The sequence below is a fragment of the Eretmochelys imbricata genome, chromosome 10, assembly GCF_965152235.1.
Source record: "Eretmochelys imbricata isolate rEreImb1 chromosome 10, rEreImb1.hap1, whole genome shotgun sequence".
Lineage (NCBI taxonomy): Eukaryota > Metazoa > Chordata > Testudines > Cheloniidae > Eretmochelys > Eretmochelys imbricata.
In genome coordinates, this window is record NC_135581.1 from 51,153,919 (window position 1) to 51,177,131 (window position 23,213).

The 23,213-nt window shown below is 42.0% G+C and overlaps 1 protein-coding gene across 1 annotated transcript in view; it reads left to right on the forward strand.

Annotated features, from left to right (window-relative positions):
• CIB2 (calcium and integrin binding family member 2) overlaps nt 1–17,986 on the forward strand; it is a 77,430-nt gene extending 59,444 nt beyond the window's left edge. Inside the window, exons 4-6 of the mRNA XM_077829319.1 lie at nt 12,118–12,265; nt 16,988–17,183; nt 17,722–17,986. Of these exons, the coding sequence (XP_077685445.1) occupies nt 12,118–12,265; nt 16,988–17,183; nt 17,722–17,986 (609 nt within the window). The remainder of the gene's footprint in view (nt 1–12,117; nt 12,266–16,987; nt 17,184–17,721) is intronic.
• Nucleotides 17,987–23,213: the final 5,227 nt, after the last annotated feature.

The following is a 23,213-nucleotide window of genomic DNA, read 5'->3' on the forward strand; positions in this document are numbered from 1 at the left end:
AATGTATTCATTGAAGAGGACTTGACCAGATCTAGAAATACATAATTTGTTTAATGTAAATAGAGAAATGAAGGGCTTTCAGCCCGTAAGGATTTATTATATAAAAAGATCTTTGAAGAATTTTTTGAGAACTCCTGGCGTAATTATGATTTGCTGGGGGCCTAAAAAATCCCTCAGAAGTGGGATTCAGGAAGAAAATTGGAGGTTAACCAAGGGTTCTTTTGTGCTGGGATACTTTGATTTCTTTGGCAAGATCAAAACATGAGTCCTGTAGTATTTATAAATTCTCATTATGCACTAACCCTTTAAAAGGCATAGAGAGGGTACAAAAAGATGCAGCACGCTTTCAAAAGTTGTTACCAAAAATGTAACAAACACTTTACCAAAAAGTGCAGAAAAAAACCCTCATGTGAATCAAACTTTTGAATGCCATCAGTATCATAAATACCACTGTCACCAGCATTATAACATATTGATATTCAAATTTAATATTAAATATGTTATATTATTAATATTTTGGTAGGGTCATTTCCTTAACTAGATTCGTATGTTATTCCTATGTTATTAAATTTGATCACACCTCACTTTTTTGACATTAATGGTTATCTACCTTATATTGTATCAAAGTCACAATGTGTGATTTAACTCATTACTCTAAAATTAGGACAAATGGACTTTCTACCCTGAAGTACAGCTGTTCAGCCCCTAGCTCATGAAGGTAGGCAACTCAATTCCACCCAGATCAGTATCCAGCCCCAGAATGGTTTTTACTAATTAAGCATACCAGCTATACGGGAAGCCTGTACCCTTGGTTGCAATGATAATGCTATGTATCCAAACAAACATTCCCTGGCACCTCACAACCCATCTCTTCAGAATATGAGCGATATTTTAACAATGTGAGACAACATGTGGATAATCAAGGAATACAAAAAGATTCCCTACCATGTTCACCATGATATATAGCATGACAGTAGGAACAGAAGACAAAATGAGGGCAATTCGAGGTTTATTACTTATTTACAAACCTATAATATCTGCAATATTCCAAGAACCATTATTCTTCTGAAACATTCTGTGAAATGATATGTTTTAAAACATAATGTTGAATTGTTAATTATATCATTTGTCACAGTAAAGAACATTTTAATAGCTCATAATATGAATAGACTATTTTGGAGCAGTAAATATTTATTTCAGAAACCTTTTAATCAGTCACCTACGTCCTTTTACGTAAAATATCCTGTTATTAAATCTCTAAAATATTTTTCATAGATCTCAAAGCATGTGTTAAAGGTGGGAAGGGTTATTCCTATTTCACAGGCACAGAGATTAATAGCCACATTCTTAAAATATGGCCTTTAATTTTAGATGTCTCAGTTTTTTAATGGATAACTTTAGACATATTGACTAAGACTGTCTGACTTCAATGCCTAAAGTTAGGCTCCTAAATCCATATTTCAGCGCTTAAATCAATTGCCTGATGATCAGAAGTGCCAGCACCCAGCAGAACCAACTACATCTTTGGGCTAGATCCTCAGTTGTGACAAGATACATGCAGTGCAGCTGAGAGGGGAGGCAAAACAAAGGTGGTTTCAAGTCTCCTTTTGCTGCTCCCCCGCCCTGCAGCCAACCCCTAGTGTAACTTAGAGCAACACCCAGGTTGCTTTAATTTTAATTTACAAAAGTAACCTGTCCACACAACCTTCCCCCTCTGGCTGCAAGGGTGGATGGCATAACACCTCTCTGGTGGCTCTGTTATTCCTAGGGAATTCCTGATGCTGGGGGAATAACGAGGGGGCCAGATGCACTGAGTTTCCAGTTGTTGTATGTCTCTCAGGTGGTGCAAGGCAACTAGAGTGGGACCAAGGATTTGGCCCCTGTATATCTGTGTACACCAGGTAAGTATACTTATCTGTAAAATGGGAATAATACTTACTCACTGCTCTGAACTGCTGTCAGATTATTGGATGAATAGTGCTACACACAAGTGCAAAGTATTGTTGTTTGGGACACTATGTTATACACCAGACAGTGCCACTTGCCATATCTACATTGACACAAAGTGAAACATGGTTTATCTGAAGAAACTAACCAGCTCACATACTTGGTAAATAGGAGGGTAAAGCAGCATGTTCTTCACATTTAACATACTTTTGCAGAATGGAAATATGTCCCCAGTTGTATTTAGCCTTCTACCTGCTGCTGCTTTTTCAGAAACATTGCATGCAAACTGAATTACGCCCATGTTAAAAATCCAGTCATCACTCAGGGCTGTTTGATTTAGAAACTGTTTCTTTGACTCATCCATCCCCTGCAAGGACATTTTACATAGATATGAAATGTATCTCTCTAATCTGTCATACTGGCAGGTCACCCATCATGGCAGTATCTAAGGGCTTGTGGAGTGTATATGAAGAGTCACCACACTTTTCATTTTACATAATCACCAAAATGGAAGAAGTGGGGTAACTGAAGACCTCTGGGTATTGGTAATGGGATATGAAACCCTTTGGCTTTAGTTCAATGGTATGAATCCAGAACTGGATGGCACCAACAAAAATTGTAACTGTCAAATGGTGGTTAGTGGCCCTACAAGAAGTAAGTTGTTAGGACAACTGAGAAACCTCAGTGCTGCTCCCATATGATGCCAGTCATATGAGATGGGGATGTTGGCCTTGAGAACTAATCCCCAGAGTGACCAGGAGGAGTCACCAGCTCAACTGTGAGTGGTGCATCCAGTGACAGGCCCCAAATGATGAAGTCTTTAGGAAGCTACCTACTTTGAGAGAATATCCATAGATTAGGTATAGTTGCAATAGAGCATACTTATTCCTAAATTACTAATGAGGCACAAAACAGAAGTTTCTTTTTAAAATGTGATCAGATTTTGAGATGCAGGAATAAGACTCCCCCTCCTAAGATTGAGGCAGGCTGCCTAGAAAAGAATAGGATGTAATAGTGTTATACTGTATTTCTTTATGGGCCAGAGTTCTCATAACTATCTTTAAATTCAGCAGAATCTATCTGGTCTTCTCAGTGAGAATATGCAAAACCTTTAAGGCTTCTTGGTTGGCTTTGAGAAGGGGTTTATAGGGGAAAGGAACTGGATGAAAATCTTGGAACTTGGTTTTGTGAAAACAGTAGGACAAAACTCAGTGTCAAATTTCTGGTTATTACACAACAGTTTGTTTTTCAGTTTCATCAGAGTTTGTAGATTTCTTGAAAAGATTGCTGTCAGCTTGCAAATTTTTGTTGATTGAGAAACTGACTCTCAGACTATTTGTAAAGCGATTACCTTTATTTCAGTGGCTGGAGAATTTGCTTCCCACGAGGAATTTGGTTTGAAGGAGGGGATTTGATTTCCTATTTTTGCCAGGGCTGTCTTAAAAATTATTTGTATTTATTTGTATTGTGGCAGCATGTAGGAGCCCCAGTCTTGGACCAGGATCCCATTGTGTTAGGGGCCATACAAATAGAACAAAAATAGTCCCTGCCCAAAGAACTTACAGTCTAACAGCTGTGGTCCCTTTGATTTATGCGCAAAGAAAAGATGCATAATCTAGCTCTGCATTTGCAACTTTTCCAAACGTAATGCCAAAGAGATTGCTGTAGTGGTCTTTCCCATCAGTAGCTTTTCAGCATCATAGAGTTGAAGATAAAGCTAACATTGGAGTCTCTCTAAAAAGAAACAAACAAAAAATATCTATTGAATTCTAAGTAAATTTGAGAGATTTCCAGTATACCTGGCTTTTCTCCTGCAATTTTTTTTTCTTTTTGTATCATTTGTAGTTACTGCCAAGACTGAGCTCAGCACCACAGCCGCAGGATCTGATAAATAGATAGAATCAATAATGCACTTTTCTAAATTAGATTCAGAGGGAATTAGATGTAGAGGAAGACGGATCACTACTACACACGCTAATGGTTGAGCCAGGCTGAATTTAAATGCAACTTCCATGACTCAAGGAGAGAAAGTTTGCTGACAGTCACAAACCTTAATCTGCCAGGAATCATGCATTAATTAATGATAAAGTGACAGAAGAGCTTCTATTGCCTGAGGAGGTTTCAGTGTTGGGACAGGAAAATAAATAAACGTATTAGGCCAGATGCTCAGCTGATGTAAATCTGTGTTGTTCTATTGAAGTCATAGAGCTATGCCAATTTATCCCACTTCAGCAGCTGTTAAATTAGGTTCTAGATTCTCTAAATTTTAACAGTTCCATTACGTAAACACAGTGCTAATATATCAGGGGGCTTTTTTTTTGGTTCTAAATGGGCAGCACTACTAATAGCCTGGACCTTGAGGGTTTTTGACATTCAGCTGAAACATGCTGAGTTGAGGTCTTCCTTTACGACCGCATGGCCACATCCAACATGATCATCTTGTCCTATACAAACCATGCCTGACGATAGCTTCGTGACTGAAAAGCCATTGGTAACTTCACTTTCTAGAGTTAGCTTATATTTTTGTTCCACCTGCTGTCCACAATGCCTTAGACCCTGGTAATGCTATCAACCTGCTCCTGCAGAAACATCCACATGGGAGTCCTACAGCATTCTCGTTGAACCATTCCACTGAGGATGGTTGGACCTCCACATCCCTCTGTGTTGGCTCCAAGGTCCCCTGCACCATTCGCTGACGGGGGGGGGGGGGAAGGGGGGAGGAGGGGTTGCAGTGCAGGATTGCTCAATGCCATTTTTACACCTTTGATTCTTCGTCTGAGCTCTTGGTGTTGATGTGGCTTGTGTGCTCTGTCCATGGATCATTCGCATCTTTAAACATTTTGCTCCTTTCTGAAATGTGGCAGATAGTAAAACAGAAACCCAAGAACTGCCACTGGATAAAGCAGCACAGACAATAAGGAAAAGCCCTTAGCTGGTCATGAGCTGGATTTTTGAGCAGAGTGTTAGGGTGCCAGAGAACTGGAGCAATTCTTGATCTGGAAAGACACTGTGTTGAGCTATGGATACAATAGTCCCCAATGTCTTTTGTTTGCTCCTATAGTGAAATGATTGCACATTGGGCTAAAATATGTCATTGGAGTTAGCAATAGAAAAAGTCTATTAGATCATTGCATCTATTCCCCTGCCTTAGCTAAAGAACTTATCAGATATTAACCTGATACCTAACATGATCTTAGCTAGCATCTAAGAACTCTGTGAAGAGCTCAGTCTCAAATTTTGGCATTTCTTTTTCATTATGTAGGGGAGGTAGCTTGGTTGATAATCAAACAGACAGTTGATCATCCAGATCTATAAAAGAGGAAAGTAGAAACAAAAGAGACTTTAGTCTGGCAAAGATATGCATGCACTATATTGTTCCATGTGTCACTCAGGCAACTAGGATATTATTATCTTTATTTAGCATCATGCAGGTGTATTATGCTTTACAGGCAAAAATAAAATGACAAAGGGACTGAGTTCTGCTAGTTACACACCTACCCATATTGAAATCAATTTGGAGGCACAGGTATTCTTAGGGCAGAATTTGTCCCAAGTTCCCTCCCTAGAGAACCTTAAAGTGTAAAGAAAATTACTAGAATTGGGTAAGACCACAAACAATATTCGGTAAATATTCATTTATGTCTCTCAGAAAACTGGTAAAACAAACTACAGAAAAGAATTATTTGCAGCAAATATGTGGTAAATTCATTTTGATAAGTGAATACAGCTGAAAAAATTGCAGTTTGCTCAATAGCAATACATGACCAGAGGTGAAATTTGTCCAATTACTTAAGAATTAATCATCAGGCTCTAGCAATTCCACTTTTCCCTTTCTAGTCAAGTGCTTTACTAGAATCCATATCCACATGAGCAAATTAGTATTTTGAGGGATGTTAGTAGATAAGGGTCCTTTTTAAAGGCTACAGAGATACTTTTCTCCTGCTTCTACATCAATTATTGCACTTATTATTGTAGACACAAGTGGGGTCAAGACATTTCTTCTCTTCCATACTATATTATAGGCCAAGTGCTCACATAAACCATTCCTAAAATATGTGCTCTCTAGTCACAGAGTGGCAAGTCTTTGAATAGCAATGTCAAAGCTGAAACATAGGAGATTTAGTATAAAAGCAAAAAAAGGGTCAATGAGACCTAGGGCCATAGAGGCTGGGACTCTCTACATCTAAGGATGTTAAGAGTCCAGCTCGTATCAGTGTGAGATGGGGATGTAATTCCTAGATTTCTGAAAATCTTAGTCATAGTGCCCTTGTCTACAAGTATGACTCCTCTTGGCATTAGTATATGGGTCTTAAGCATTTCAGATGAATCTGCACCATCGATTTACATAACACAAAAACATTTATAATGCCATCTTTCTCTATCCCATTTCTTATGCATACTAGCATCTTATTTGATATTTTGACCACAGGTCCGCATTGAGCTAACACTTTAATTGAGCTGTCTACAGTGATGTCCAGGTCCCTGAGCTGACACTGTTAATTGAAAAGGTGTATGTTTTAACTCTGGATATTTGTTATCCATATAAATGTCAAATCCTTTTTTAAATTTTGCTAAGTTATTGGCCTCAATGACATCAACTTAAAATTTTCTTTCCAATGTGCATTGCTTTTCATATGTCAACACTGATTGCCGTCATATTGCACATTGTAGACTATAAAACTCCCTTATGCATACCTAGAAAGACAGACAGGATGGACCCAGAAGTTTTAAAAATAATTATCTCCCCTGCCCTTGGTTATACAACTTTTTTTAATCAGCAGACCATGGGTCACATCTGCTAGTGAACATTTTATCTGTTTAAAGCATCCATCCATGATATGAACATCTCAAGCTAAAAGTAGAGCTGGGCCCAAACCAAAACACCCCAAATTTTGGGGAACTTCTCATTCTGACCAGTTCAGGCCAAGTCCATTTCTGTTTAAAACGTCCTAACACGACCTCAATAGTCCACATATTATTGTCTTGTTGATGCAGTGAAACTCCTCCATTAAAGTCAAAGGGGATTTATGTGCAAACACTGAAGGGAGAATAATCTCAAGATTTGTTTTGATATAAAGGCATTTCTTAATAACAACCAAGCCACTCCTGCTTGGTTATCTTGACCTGTTCACAGCCCTGAGTATTACTTTACTTATCTGTGCCTAGTAACCTCATATTTCCAACACGCAATCAGCTCATGCTCACAGTACACAGTATTCTGAATTCACTGATTGAACCACAGATAAATACAAAATGGATGGGATTAAAGCAGAACATGAATGTTTTATAAAAGGCTTTGGAGAAAAATAACAGAGGAGTAAACAACAAATTGCATGTCAGGATTCATAACTAGAACAGCAGAAAAGCTTACATATAATTAATTACACATACTGTAATAGCCAGGTGCTGCCTTGGTGCATTGTATTCCAGGACTGCGTTTCATAATATACATTATAGCATGTCCAAAAATCAGAAGATTAATGACAAATGTAATAAGCCCATCCAAAGGGGTTCTGATGATTTCAACCCACCAGACCAATGTTCAAGCAGTCTATTAGATTGCAAAATTCTCAGCATTAAGAGTTCTTTCCTGCTTCTCTCTCTCCCTTAATTTGTATTTTGAGAGGACATAAAAAGCTTTTTTAACAAGCAAAACCCAGGTTTTGAATTTTACAGTGGCTCTTTTTTAAACAATTAATGCTGAAGGGAACACAAGAAGCTAGGAAGGAACACAATCCCACAGTTTATGTGAAAATGCTTTTTCCTTTAAATATTATGAAACCTTAATCTGTGCTCTTTAGAGCAGAGGTAATGGAATTACATAAAGGATTTGAGAAGTATCTGTTAAAGTAACTAATACTTTCCATTGTGCAAGCTAAAGCTCTACCTCCTTGTATATGTAATATGGGGAAGGTAAAGGAAAGAAATAGATAAGAAAGATTTAACTTTTTTTACTCAAATTTAAAAGATTGATTGGACGAATATACAGAATTATTTAAGAAACATACTGAGGCCCCATTAATCCATGCTTGGATTATTTGTCTTTTCTAAGTGTCTGACATGTTAAATTGGTAACTAGTCTTATGCAGTAAACTTATTCTGTAAGTATGACCATGTCTTTCACTTGTGCTGCCGGAGGTCCAAGGTTTGATCTTCACTGATGTTAATGGTACCTGTATCTCTCCAGCACTAGTTCATTACAAATGCTCCCTCTGATGTGTCAGACTGTAAATTGTACTTACATAAGATCCAGTTGTAATGAAGTATCAGAGGGGCAGCCGTGTTAGTCTGTATCCAAAAAAAAACCAATAAGGAGTCTGGTGGCACCTTAAAGACTAACAGATTTATTTAGGCATAAGCTTTCATGGGTAAAAAACCCGCTTCTTCAGATGCAGTCAACTTCATATAAAGTGGGAATCAATCATTTACAGCAGAATGCCACAATCGTGTGCCTGCAGTGTTTTCCTTTGAAGGCCGCTGGGATTGCTTAAACTCATTGCCGTAGAAATGCATAGTGATTCGGTCTTGGCAGGAGAGCAACATCAACAGAACGATTGTTACCGTTCAAATAATGTCACTGAGTTTTTAAAAATGACACACAAGATCTCTTCCCTAATGTGCTACCAATTTTTATTTGCCATTTGTCATGACTTGTGTTATTGTGTCTTTTTCCCATATTTGATTTTGCTCCATTGTATATAAGCACTGAGCTGGGGGTTGTGGAGTGATTTAGGAAGGTAGGGCTGCTGCTGGCATCGTATTTTTTGTTTGGCTTAGGAAAAAAAGGTATGAAAACCAGATACATCATATAATGAATTGCTCCTAAAGAAATAGGGTACTATGGAAGTGTGGTACCAGTAGTATATTTGGCCCATGACTGTACAATACTACTGTCCTTTTTGGACCACATGGATTCTAAAAAAATCTGTGCAAGTTCATAACAAAGTAGTAGGCTGTAATTCAAATTTACCAATCCGGAGCGTCCCTTTTTATATATATTTGATTTCCAAAATGTACTGTTTATTTTCTTGTAAAACTTACAGTGTTAGTTCAATATGATGCAGTTGCGAAACAGGCTAATATCATTCTGGGGTGTATTAACAGGAGTGTTGTATGTAAGACATGGGAGGTAATTGTCCCACTCCACTTGACATTTGGCACTCAGTTTGAGTACTGTGTCCAATTCTGGGCACAATGCTTTAGAAGAGATGTGGACAAATTTGAGTCCAGAGCAGAGCAACAAAAAATGATAAAAGGTTTAGAAAACCTGACCTATGAGGAAAAGTTAAAAAAACGAATGTGTTTAGTCTTGAGAAAAGAAGATTGAGGGGGGACCTGATAACTAGGGCCCTACCAAATTCACGGTCCATTTTGGTCAATTTCATGGTCATAAGATTTTTAAAATTGTAAATGTCATGATTTCAGCTATTTAAATCTAAAATTTCACAGTACTGTAATTGTAGGGGTCCTGACCCAAAAAGGAGTTGTGGGCGGGTTACAAGGTTATTGTAGGGGGGGTGGCGGTACTGGTACCCTTCCTTCAGAGCCAGGATCCCATCCAGCAGCTGCTGCTCTCCAGCTGCCCAGCTCTGAAGGCAGCACAGAAGTAAGGGTGGCAATACTGCTCCCCCACCCCCAAATAACTTTGCAACCCTCCTGCAATTCCCTTTTGGGTTAGGATCCCCAGTTTGAGAAACGCTGGTCTCCCTGTGAAATCTGTATAATATAGGGTAAAAGCACACAAAAGACCAGATTTCACAGGGGGATACCAGATTTCACGGCTGGTGATGCGTTTTTCATGACCGTGAATTTGGTAGGACCCTACTGATAACGTTCTTCACATACATTAAGGGCTGTTATAAAGAGAACTGTGATCAATTGTTCTCCATGTCAACTAAAGGGAGACAAGAAGTAATGGACTTAATCTGCAGCAAGGGAGATTTACACTAGATATTAGAAAAAACTTTCTAAATATAAGGGTAGTTAAACTTTGGAAACAGCTTCATAGGGAGGTTGAGGAATCCCCATCATTGGAGGTTTTTAAGAACAATTGTACAAACACTTGTCAGGGATGGTCTAGAGCTAATTGGTCCTGCCTCAGTGCAGGGGCTGGACTCAATGACTTTTTGAGCTTCCTTCCAGCCCTACACGTCTATGATTCTGTTTCTTTTTTGAATAAAAAGGGTGGCATGGATTCATATTTTTCCTTGTAGACTTTCTGTTCAATTAATTTGCTGCCTGGAACTTAGAGGCAATACGATTTTTTTTTTAAATGATACAGCCCATCTTGGTCACTTTCATTTTCCACTTACAAAGATACATAAATATATTCATGTGATTTGTTTGAAAATATACACTCAGCAATATATATACACTAAAATGCCTGACTTGGCAAACTTTGAAGTTCTTTGAGCTGTAGCTCACGAAAGCTCATGCTCAAATAAATTGGTTAGTCTCTAAGGTGCCACAAGTACTCTTTTTCTTTTTGACCACAGAGATACCAAGGCCATACCTACATTAGCGAGCTTACAGTGACACAGCTGTACTGATGCAGCTGCACCATCATAAGATCGCTCATGTTGCCATTCTATGCTGATGGGAGAGAGCTCTCCCGTCAATATAATAAAACCACCACAACGAGTGGCACTAGCTATGCTGGCGGGAGAAGCTCTCCCACTGACATAGCATTGTGCACATTACCACTTATGCCAGCAAAACTATGTCACTCGGGGGTTCCCACACCCATGAGTGACATAAGTTTTGCTGACATAAGTGGTAGTGTAGTCAAGGCCCAATTTAGTGAAATATAAGGTCATTCATTTGACTGTGACCCACGCGCTGAGCAGCACTATTTCAAAGTCAGAGTCAGTTTTGAAATTACCCCCTATAAAAAGCCATACTTCTGGGAGTGACATTGACTCTTAAGTCAACAATGACCAGCTGACACATGCTGGTAGGCATGGGAGTGATCTTATAGAAGTGTTTTAGTATCTGTTACAGTGTTGGGTTTTTGTTATACAGTAAAAGCTTTGTTATCCAGCATGTTAGGGAGATGGGGGGGTGTCGGTTAGTCAAAAATTCTGGTTTACTAAGAGTTATACTTACCAATGGAATACCAATTTTCAAAGAACTAGAATACAATAAAATGAATAATGTATAAAATAATATACAGGTACTCACCAATCCAGTAGTAATACTGCACTGCAGAGTGGTTGGTTTCTTGAAGCACTTAGGTGTATATGGGTAAAATTTTCTATCCAGTAGGGTTATCTTATGATACCACATATCACTATGTGCAGCGCATGGCGTACACCCCGGTCACGAAAAATACACAACACTAAAACTACATTGAACATAATTTAATCTTTCTTTGATGATTCAGAAGGCACATCAGGATCTTCCAGTGCCTCAGGGTCATCATTATCAACATCAGTGATCATAGTAGATGTAGAAAGTGTAGGAGACTGGGCTGAATCTGATCTGTAATGACCCTATGACCAGGAGTGCTGAGAGCCATTGAATCAGACATTAAGCCCTGTATATAATGGAAATCACTTCAAGCCAGGGTGTGCTGCAGCACCCCCAGCACCCTTAGTTCTGGCACCTGTGCCTATGACACACCCTGGAAGCAGCTTTTTTTAATAAATCCCTGATTACTTGTCTTCCATCTCTTTTGCATAAAAGGATAGTGCAACTGCCTAACCTCCCAGGCAGTATACTAGTCCCGGTTACTAGATTGAAGATTTGTATTGGGAGATATTAGAAATGCTGGTATAGAGCTTTCTGGTTGATAAAGTGCTGGATAACACAGCTTTTACTGTATCTAGATTTTTTAAAAACTAAACAATTTGCATACAATCTTTACAATTCCCGATTATTTTAGTTAATTCATCCAGGGCCAAATTTTCCTTGCCTGATTCACACAAGTAGCTCCACTGATTTCACTGGGACTATTTTCAGGAGTAAGGTAAGCAGGATTTGGCACCCAGATCAGTGTATCTGTGTGGCTGTTTACCTGCCTTACCTCCATCGTATTCTCCACACCAGCCTATTTTACCTCCCAGACTGCAGTTTGCAGGGGGGAGTGTGGAGGCTGCACTATGTGACTGCTGTGCTTGCTGCTTTCGTGAAGTCCCAGGTTTTAAAAATGAGCCTATGTGTTTTATGCAGGAGAACCCCTTCAAGGAGAGGATTGTGGAGGCTTTCTCAGAGGATGGAGACGGGAACCTCAGCTTCAATGACTTCGTGGACATGTTCTCTGTGCTCAGTGAAATGGCTCCCAGAGAGCTCAAAGCAATCTATGCCTTTAAGATCTATGGTAATGTGTGGGGACGCTGTAGATAAATGGCTCCATTAATTCAGATTGACTGTCTACCTAGGAGAGATGTTCACTATCAGCTCTGTGCTTAGCCAAAAAGCAAAATGTCTTAGTTCTGCAAGGTGCTGAGCATTCTGGCCAATCAGCAAACATGCACTTAGCTGTAAAATCCACAGAACTACTTATATTCTTGAAGTTAAGCACATGTAGGATCAAACCCTAGGAAGAGATGTTTTGGTATTTGAGATTATTTTAGTGTAATTCAGGGATTTTCCCCTCTAGATATACTGTATTATTTAGTCCACTGAAATGTCAAAAGATCTTGTGGTATGTCATTGTGACAACAGCAAAGATGATAAATAAGATTGTTTCAGACTTCCAATATCAATTAAATTCTAGAAACCAGAGGATCATCAGAGAGCATGATGTTCACACAAAGATACTTTCTGAATTTTTCTCTTGCTCATAGGAAATTCTCATTTTGTGTTTCTAATTTTAGACACATGGAAGAATGCTAAATGAAGCACTAATGTTTCTGAAAACGTGAATCGAATCTTTTTATATTAGCACTTTGGCAACATTTTTGTAGAAAATATTCTTGTTGTTGCATCTTTGCACAACAATTTCCTGGGAGAAATCCACTTCATGTGCTTTCCAGGATGTTTGCAAAGTAGTAATAACAGAGCTCAGGCAACAAACTGCTAATTTCTATAATAATCAAATGGTTGAAAGTTCTTTATTAGCTAGAGATTAGTGTCTAAATTCCGGGGTCCAGCCAAGAAGCATTGAGCACAAATGAAAAAAGGTAGATGCAAAGGTGGCCAACACAGCATATCTTTACTCCCCACTGTCAGTACAAAATTACTACTTTAGCTTGCCCTGTCTTTGAAATGGATCACACCTTTCCAAGTTCAAAGCAAGGTCTCCCCTCCTGGGGTCTCACTTACTAAGAAGGTCTCAAAAAGCAATATCTCCAGCAGCTATACACGAGACCCTCCCCTTCTGAGCCTTCTGCTTATGGCTCCTTGTTTTCCCTTATGACTTCCTCTCCTTAGACCAGCCTGTTCCCAAAGTCTCTAACATCTGTTGGGTGGTGTCAGGGTTCCCTCCCTACTCTGAACTCTAGGGTACAGATGTGGGGACCTGCATGAAAAATCCCCTAAGCTTATTTTTACCAGCTTAGGTTAAAAACTTTCCCAAGGCACAAATTTCAACTGGTCTTTGAACTGTATGCTGCCACCACCAAGTGATTTAGACAAAGAACAGGGAAAGGACCACTTGGAGTTCCTATTTCCCCAAAATATCCCCCCAAGCCCTTACACCCCCTTTCCTGGGGAGGCTTGAGATGAGCACAAACCAGCCTTGGATTTTTAAGACCCAAAAAAACCAATCAGATTCTTAAAACTTAAACTTTATTAGAAGAACAAAAAAAGATAAGAGAACAACTCTGTAAGATTAGAATGGAAGAAAATCTTACAGGCAGTCAAATTCAAAACATAGAGAATCCCTCTAGGCAAAACCTTAAGTTACAAAAAGACACAAAAACAGGAATACACATTTCCTCCAGCACAGCGAATTTCACAAGCCAAAACAAAGAAAATCTAACGCATTTTCTAGCTAGATTACTTACTAACTTTACAGGAGTTGGAAGGCTTGCATCCTTGATCTGTTCCCAGCAAAGGTATCACACAGACAAACAAAAGCCTTTCCCCCCCCCCCTCCAGATTTGAAAGTATCTTGTCCCCTCATTGGTCATTTTGGGTCAGGTGACAGCCAGGTTACCTGAGCTTCTTAACCCTTTACAGGTAAAAGGACTTTGCTTCTGGCCAGGAGGGATTTTATAGCACTGTATACAGAAAGGTGGTTACCCTTCCCTTTATATTTATGGCAGGTGGAGTTGCAGTTTTGGCATGACTGCACTGAAACCTCAACTTGAACAAACTGTGACCGCAACTTTTGAAGAAACAAACGTCAGACCTTTCTTACAGCCTTACTCATAACCGTTTAGATTAATAGAATCATGGAAATGTAGGGCAGAAAAAGACCTCAAAGTCATAGAATCCAGTCCCCTGCACTGAGGCAGGACCAAGTAAACCTAAACCATCCCTGACCAGGTGTTTGTATAACCTGTTCTTAACCTCCAGTAATGGGAATTCCACAACCTCCCATGGAAACTTATTCCAGAGTTTAACTACTCTTATCGTTAGAATTTTTCCTAATATCTAACCTAAATCTCCCTTGCTCCAGATTAAGCCCATTTTTTTCTCCTACCTTCAATGGACATTGAGAACAGTTCATGGATTCCAAGACCAGAAAGGGACCACGGTGATCATTTAGGCTATGTTTAAAGTATCTAGTTTAAAGTAACAACTGCTTTCAGGGTTGCTGAAAGCATATTTTTCCAATCAATTAGAGCAAAACCAAGCCTCCCATAATGTTTTCTGTATCATAAAATCAGCTGCCACTTGCCACAGACCTTACATATAAATTCATACCTACTGAATCACTATTCTATAATCCTTCAATACAGCATGCTAAATATCCTCTTAAATTTATAATTAAATTAACTTATGCTAATTCAACCTATTTTCAAAGGCTGATTAGGAAAAAAAAGCTCAGAATGGTCTTAACAGGCATTCTGTTATACATTTGCAGAAGTAATTGCAAAATACCTTAGGTAGAGATATTTAATCACCAAATGCTGGTCTGTAAATACTGCCCTTTTGCATTATTGGTAGATGTCTGTGTAACCTTCTTGTCAGTGTGTGTTACATCCATACCCATGTAAAATGGAACAGTCGGCAGTGACAATGAAAGCATATGTGAGATTCTGAAACCTGTTATTGCAAAATCGATGGGTGAAATGTTTCTAAATTGAGTATCCCTTAAAGTGATCAGGCAACAAGTGTGAAAAATCAGGAAAGGGGTGAGGGGTAATAGGAGCTTATACAAGAAAAAGACCCAAAAATCAGGACTGTCCCTATAAAATCGGGACACCTGATCACTCTAGTGTCTTTTCATAATCTCCACCAAGACATGGATTGTGACATCAGCTGAAATGTATAAAACAGAAAACTCGTGATTTGCTCACAACAGTTGTGTTTTTGATGCTGGTATTTTGATATTAGCAAATATAAAAAACAGAGCAAGGCACCAGGTAAAAAAATAGAAAGATGGAGTCTTTGCAGGAAACTTTCCAGTCCCATTACACTCCTTTAGGATGTGTTGCCACCCAAGTTCCCTACATCAGCCATTATCTTCTCTGGTGAGAGTCAGAGTATTGTTGGCTATATAAGGGCTGGTGATTACTTAGCTAGTGCCATATGCGTGTGCCATAAGACATGAGGCCTGAGTTCTGTTCCTGACTCTGCCACTGATCTGTGTTGTGATGCTGGGCAAGTCACTTCCCTGTTGTATGTCTTTCATCAGATGCTGGAAATGGTAATGACCTTGTTGTTAAGCACATTGGGATCTATGGATGGAGAAGCCTGTATAATTGCTGGTTATTGTTTTATTATCTAATCAGTGGGGTGGCCACTATCCAGTCAGATCATCTCACACAGCTGCTTTCAAAGATTACGGGTTAAAGGGGGGGAACTCACTAATCTATCGAGAGACATTTGTCACAATGGCATGTAGCTGCACACACACCATTTCCCCAGCTAATACTATGCATATATTCACCAACCCCCTGCTGGAGCATACTTCTGCCTAAGCCAAGAAAAACAGCCATCACCTTGTGAACAGCCTGCTTTGCTGCTTAGGGTTTCCTTAGTGAGAGCAAAGAGAGGCAACCGCTTAGCTATAACCCATTATAAAAAAGCAAGCAGGAAACAAACCTGCTATGTGTACATTTTCTTGCCAGACAACCTACTAAATCTTGAGGCATACAAGGCTGCAAATCTGACAGTTCCATCAGGCTTGGAATATTGCTGCTCAGTGGACAACTAAGTTCTGCGCTCATGTGACCATGGAAGTACTCCATGGAGATTTATTGGCAACTTATTAGCTGTTTGTATGTTAGTACCGTTGTATGGAGCAGTACTGTAATTTACTGTTTCCCCCATCACTTCTGTGGTTGGTGTCTCAAAATGTCAATGTTAGCAGAAACCTGGATTGAATGGTAACACTAAAAATAGTACTCTGCAGATAGAGTGCTTTGTCTTCAAAGCACTTTCTAAACCTTAAATGATCCTCCCAAGTATTTGTTTTATGGGTGGGGAAGCAGACTGCTGTGTTCTTGATCAGGCCTTGATTCTGTGAGTTGCTCCATGCCATGACCTCCTCTGGAAGTTCAGGCTACAAGTATGGATGTGATTACGTTGCCTGATTATGGTTGACCTACAGAGAATATAAGCTCTACTAAACAGATATGCAGGCTGTCACTTGCCACAGAAACTGGGTCAAGTGTATTTGGGAGAATCCAGATGTTGACCAAGAGCTTTGGATTTGAGTTAGATGGAAATGCTCCGTATTTGGTCAGGCAAGTATAGGATCTTCTGAATGCTGGCCTAGTGTTTGCTTGTACCGTACAGAATCAAGTCCTGTTGAAATAAATGGGAGTTACCTGTTGTGAGAGAAATTGGTCCCAAGTTTGCTGCGGTTGAAGACAGACATAAATATTTGTTTAAACTGTTTTCTTTTGTACACATTTTGTTAGAGTAAATTAATCTGGAGAGAGGTATTGACAATCTTCTTTTCTTTTTTCCTCTTCTTGTTTAGATTTTAACACAGATAACTTCATTTGTAAATCTGACCTTGAAAAAACCCTCAACAAGCTGACACGAGAAGAGCTAACAGCAGAAGAAATCACTCTAGTTTGTGAGAAGGTGATAGAAGAAGCTGATATGGATGGTGATGGGAAATTAGCATTTGCAGACTTTGAAAATATGATTTCCAAAGCACCAGACTTTCTCAGGTATCAGAATTGCCTTAAAAAGTATCAAATGTTCTTTGTTTACATATTTTGTTCCAGTTGGAAAGATGATGGCCTTGACAAATGTTGACATGCTGGAGTAACATTTGACAGGCTCTAAGCCTGAGTTACAATTTATCCTCTTTTGAGGACAGGCAAGCAGCAATGCTTAGGGTTTTTTATTTACTCTTCTGCCCTGGTGTTCAGCCAAGGTCTCTGCACTTTCTCCCAGATCAATGTCTTGTCTGTACTTACCTTTTAATATTATATTATTAATTATTATTCTGGAAGATCTCCTAAAGTGTAGTGTAAGCAGAAAGACACCAGACTCCTGGGCTCAGATCCTCAGCACTATTTAGAAGCCAAACTCCCATTAATTTCAATGGGAGTTAGACGCACTAATACCTTTTGAGGATCTGAACCCAAGTCCTTCAGTTGCAAACTAAGGGATGACCTCTACCCAGAAATCCCTTACTTTACTGACTATTTGAAGACCAAGAACTCAATGAGTTTTGATTATCTCTGCATTTGATCTTCTTAGGTATTTTCTTAGATGTTTTGATCTTTTAAAAGCTCAAGTGATACTGTCCTCAGGCAGGCCTGCTGACAGCAATTCCAGGCCCCAGGGCAGAACAATGAATGGGCCCCTACGTACGCACAAACCGCGTCTGCGCAGACTCAGTCTGCCTGACATTTGGGCAGTGCTGCGCCTGCTCTGGCTGGTGCCCAGCAAGCTGCCAACTGCGCTGCTGGTGCCCAGCAAGCTATTCCAGCACAACCAGGGCTTCCATATGCCCGCTCAGTAGGGTTGCCAACTGTCTAAGCATGCAAACCCAAAGACTCTTGCCCCGCCCCTGCCCCATCCCTTCCCTGAGACCATGCCCCTGTCCTGCCCGCTGCTCACTCCATACCCCCTCCCTCCACTGCTCACTCTCCCCAACCCTCACTCATTTTCACCAGGCTGAGGCAGGGGGTTGGGGTGCAGGAGGAGGTGCGGGGTCAGGCTCTGGGAGGGAATTTGAGTGCAGGAGGGGGTGTGGGATACAGGCTCTGGGAGGGAGTTTGGGTGCTGGCTCTAGCTTGGGGCACGGGATTAAGGTGCAGGAGGGGATCAAGGGGTCGGTGCTTACCTCAGGTGGCTCCCAAAAGTGACTGGCACACCCCTCTGGCAGCAGCTCCTAGGCAGAGATGCCTGGGGGGTCTCCGTGCATTGTTGCCTGCAGGCACCGCCCCCGCAGCTCCCATTGGCCGGGGACTGTGGCCAATGGAAGCTGCGAAGTTGGCGGTCGGGGCAGGGGCAGCGCACAGAGACCCCCCTCTCCAGGGGCCACAGGAATGTGCCAGCCACTTCCAGGAGCGGTGCAGAGCAAGGGCAGGCAGGAAGCCTGCCTTAGCCCCACTGTGCTGCCAGTGGTGGTGGCAGCCAGAGGCTCCCAGGTCCTTTTAAATTGCCCGGGCCCCTGGGCAATTGTCCCCTTTCCCCCCTCCTGTCGGTGGGCCTGTCCTCAGGCCTGTTGTATCAGGTACCTACCCAATCTGGCTTTGGGCCCATCCTCTGCCTCAGTTTCCCTTGGCTAAGTCTTAAATGCCCATCCCTTCTGGAGTTAATCACAAGGCCATCCCAGATCTTCTGTCCCAGCATCATGCTTGGCACAGCCTTCCTCTCAGGGTCTATCCTGTTTCACAACAGTCCCTTCCCCAGGTCTCAGCTTCTCGCTCTCCTGAGCTCCAATCAATTCCTTCATCCCCATCCCATTGTTGGCAGGGACGGCTGTACCGTCTCACAAGGCAGCTGCATGAGGGGAACCTATGCCAATCCTTTGCTATGGGTTCCCGCCCCTGAGACTCCAAACAGCTGAGCCCTGTAGCTCTGTCTTTCCTTTCTCAGACTCTTCCTGTATGCTTAGACTGGCCTTCTCCCTGGCTCGCTGCTTGCTCACTTCCAGTTCCGTTCTCTCTGCATGACCACAGTCTGTCCTATCTCCCAGCAGTCCTGATTCCTAGTTACATGACCCTTGTGCTCTCTCATTCCCTCCAGCTGGGGAGGTAAGCTACACCTGCCACAGGTGAGGCTGATTCCCCCAATCCCCTTAAAGGGCCAGTTCACCCTGTGACACTTGTGTTCTAGGGTATTTGATCCATGAGACAATGTTAGAGACCCAGATGATGTAGACAAGTTCCTTCTTTGTGTAATGGACCTCTGTGGAAACTCCTAGCACAATTGTATTACTTAGGGGAACTTGGTCTTTCTTTGTGCAGGACAATTTTTCGTCGTCATCTTTAGATCCTGAATTAGAGGGCAGACTGTTTCTGGATTTGTTTTTGTTGCTTAAAGCTGTAGCCATAAGGAATTTAATTTAGCCATTATGTTCATAAATGGATATCAGTCCCTTCCAGTTCCTCTTGGAATTCTCTGCTAACAAGGAACTGGAAGTGCTACTGAAATGCCCAGATTTGTTCCAAATAACATGATCCATAGCACAGTAAAACAGTCACAGAAACACATTGCTGTCCTCATGACATATTGTATACAGGAATGGCAATGTTAATGTCCTGGAGATGATTAAGTGTTTCATTGTGGAATATGTGGAGTGTAGCTCCAGACATACAGGCAAACCAGATTCCCACTCCAGCAACAGCCATGTATGAGATCACCTTCCCTTCCTCCTGATAGATTTCTACTATACAGCACCATTTGAAATTCCAGTACTGGTTATAAAAAATTGTCGGCTGGAAGCAGCCCAAGTGGTATCTTCCATCAGGAGTAGATGCCTAACTGGGAGAATCCCTAAATTCACTCTTTTCTGAGGTTCTGAATATGAAGGTTCCCCTGTAGTATGGCTGGCATCAAAGTTCCTACTTTTAACCACTGAACTGTTAAACTTGCTGATTAATCCAATAGTGGTCTATGATCTTCATTAAACTGCTCCTCAGTAGGATGTAGCAGCAGAGGAGCAGAAACTTCATTCTGACCAGTACCATGCACCAATATCTGCTACTCCACAGTCATGACTATTATGGGCATCGCTTTCTCTGGCTCTTTTTTACCTTTTTTCAATATTGCCATAATCAGCCATTGGCAGCTCGGTTGTCCAATCTGCTGTGGATTTTTCCTTTTTCTGGATTCGTTTTCATCACTTTCAGCACTGTCACAATCGGGGAATTGGCAACTCTGTAACCCTGTCTGGCATGGCCCTTTCTTGTTTACACATTCTGATGCCACATGAAACCGCTCAGAATGGCGTATCCATTTTGGCTGTACTGATTTATCAGCAGTTACAGCATCTGAAGTTGTTATGGAAGCTATTAACTCCATTGTCCTTATTCCTCTTCAGACTCTATTTATGCTGCTTCTATCCTTTAAGGTAGTTTGATCTGTCTTTCTATTCCTGTAGAGATGGCCCCCCTTTTCTGTTTCTAGGGCTCCATGCTGCAGCTCTCCATGGGCTCTCTCTAGGGCTCCATGCTGCAGTTCATTTTTCTGTATTCTCCCTCTTTTTGTCCTTGTCACCTCTTCTCTAGGCTGGAGCTTTTCCTGCTCTCAAAGCCCTTCTTCAAGCCTTCTCTGCTCTCTCTGTGTTCAGCCCCAGCTTGTTCTGGGCCTGCTCTAGTACTGGCAGGTGAGGAACTCAGACTGTTTCCTCTCCCTGCAAAAGAGTTACACTGACCTTTTTCTTCTTTTCCTTTCTTTTCCTCCCTCTCCCCCCCTCTGGAGGTGGATCAGTCACTGCTGGCACAGCTAATGTGAGCCCAGAGACACAAGACTGTAAGCCCTTTAGCAGAGAATGATCTCCTATCCAGAGGTCCCTCAATTTATTAACTCTTTTACAACATGCTGGTCCTCTCTGATAACAGGGGGACCATAAAACCTATGCGTAAAAGATATTTCCCTACTGTGCACCAGTACCACTGCTGCTTCCCCAGTGGAATCAACAGTGAGAGTGCTAGCAGAGTACAGACATTTTGTCTAAATCCTGCTCTGAGCACAATAGCCTTTAAAATGAAATGGAACTCATTTGTTTAATAGAGGGATCTCTTGGGATCTCTTCTCAGCATTGCCAAGCCCACTGGGCCTGCAAAATGGTGTATTATCTGAACAACATGCTCTGGGATCTGAAAGGGCAGCGCTTACTCTGATAAGAAAAGACCAGACTTTTTGGAGAGGGAAGGCTGGCTAACAAAAGGCCCAATGCTGTGAGGTGCAGAGAACCTCCTGTGAAGGGCAGATACCCCTCAACTCCCACTGTAGTCATGAGGAGATAAGGATGCCAGGCACCTAATGGAATTAGGAATTATATTCACTGGCATAATTTATGGAATATAAGTCATGATTAAAGCTGCGCATTCTGTGACTTTCTGGGACCTCTGTGATTTCTGTAGCCTGCTGGTGTGCCTGACCCCAGGGCTGCCTGAGGAGCTTGGACAGCCCTGGGGCCAGCTGCTCCAGCCCCCACAGCTAGAGTGGTAGTCCTGGGCCACCCCCTGCCGCCAAGCAGAAGCGGTGGTCCTGGGTCACCCCCTGCCAGAAGCACCAGAAGCAGCAACGGCAGTCCCAGGCCACCCCCCAGCACCAGTGGGCACCCAGCTTCCCTCCAGCACCAGAAGTCTCCCTGGAACCACCCCATGAGCACCAGCAGATGCCCTGAGCTCCCCCAGCACCAGCGGGTGCCCCCAGATCTTCCCAGAACACCCAAGATTTAGTCAGGGGTATATAGTACATGTAAGGCTGCGAATCATTCACAGAGGTCACAGAAGTCACGGCTTCTGTGATTTTCCATGACCTCAGTGAATTTTGCAGCACTGGTGCAGCTGACCCCAGGACCACCCCAGCAGCTGGTAAAGCCTTGGGGCCAGCCTCACCGGCTGCTGTTCTGGCAGCCCCAGGCAGCTGGTCCCCTGGACTGCCCAGGAGCAGCAGTCTGGGACTGGTGGCGGTGGGACCCTGGGCCGCCCCCTGCCCAGACCAGTGGGATGCTGGGATGCCCCCTGCCTGGACCAGCAGTGGTGGGGCTGTGAGGCCACCTCCTGCCCAGACCGACAGCAGCAGGGCCACAGGACGCCCTCTGCCCGGACCAGCGGTGGCAGGGCCCTGGGCTACCGCCCGCCTGGCCCTGGGCCGCTCCCCTGCCCTCCAGCAGCAGCAGGGCCCCAGGCCACACCCCCTCCAGTGGCAGCGGGGGGGCCCCTGGCTGCGCCCCTGCCCCCCTGCAGAAGCATCGCCCTACTCTGTCTTCCCCCCTTCTCTCCTCCGCAGAGTCTTCAGGAGCACCCCGCTCCCAGTAGGTAAGATTTAGTCATGGGTATTTTTAGTAAAAATCATGGACAGGTCATGGGGTCATGACTTTTTGTTTACCTGTCCATGACTTTTACTAAAAATACCCGTGACTAAATCGTAGCCTTAGTCATAATTTATGAATACACATGAAAACACTGGGTAATTTGTCCTCATGAAATTAAAGCCAGAGACTATAGCAACTGTATAATTCATACTGGTAATACAGAACTAATTAAAATAATTAAATACTGCAATCTTTTCTGAATCTGCAGTTAGTTTGGTTTTTTGTTTTGTTTTTTTGGCGATTGATTTTCTTTTGTTTTCTAAATGCTACTTGGGCCTATTACTGAGCAAGAAAGATGCCCTCTAAGCAAAGAAGGGAAAGTTGAGCTTAAAACCAGAATCAAAATCAATTATTCAGCCCACACATACCAATTTTTCCAACATATTGGACTTCTAAAAACCATGCGTGTTTTCCCTTGCACGTTTCATATTTAAAGGAACCTTGTGAAAAGGCAGAGCTTCCACTCGTACATATTAATAAAATACTCTACATAGCCTTTCAGCCTAGCATGGTACCTAGATACTACAGTCATAACCACATTATAGCTACCACAGGCAGATAGTCCACTGGTCAGGAAATCCTCTCATAAGAACATAAGAATGGCCATACTGGGTCAGACCAAAGGTTCATTCAGCCCAGTATCCTGTCTACCGACAGTGGCCAATGCCAGGTGCCCCAGAGGGAGTGAACCTAA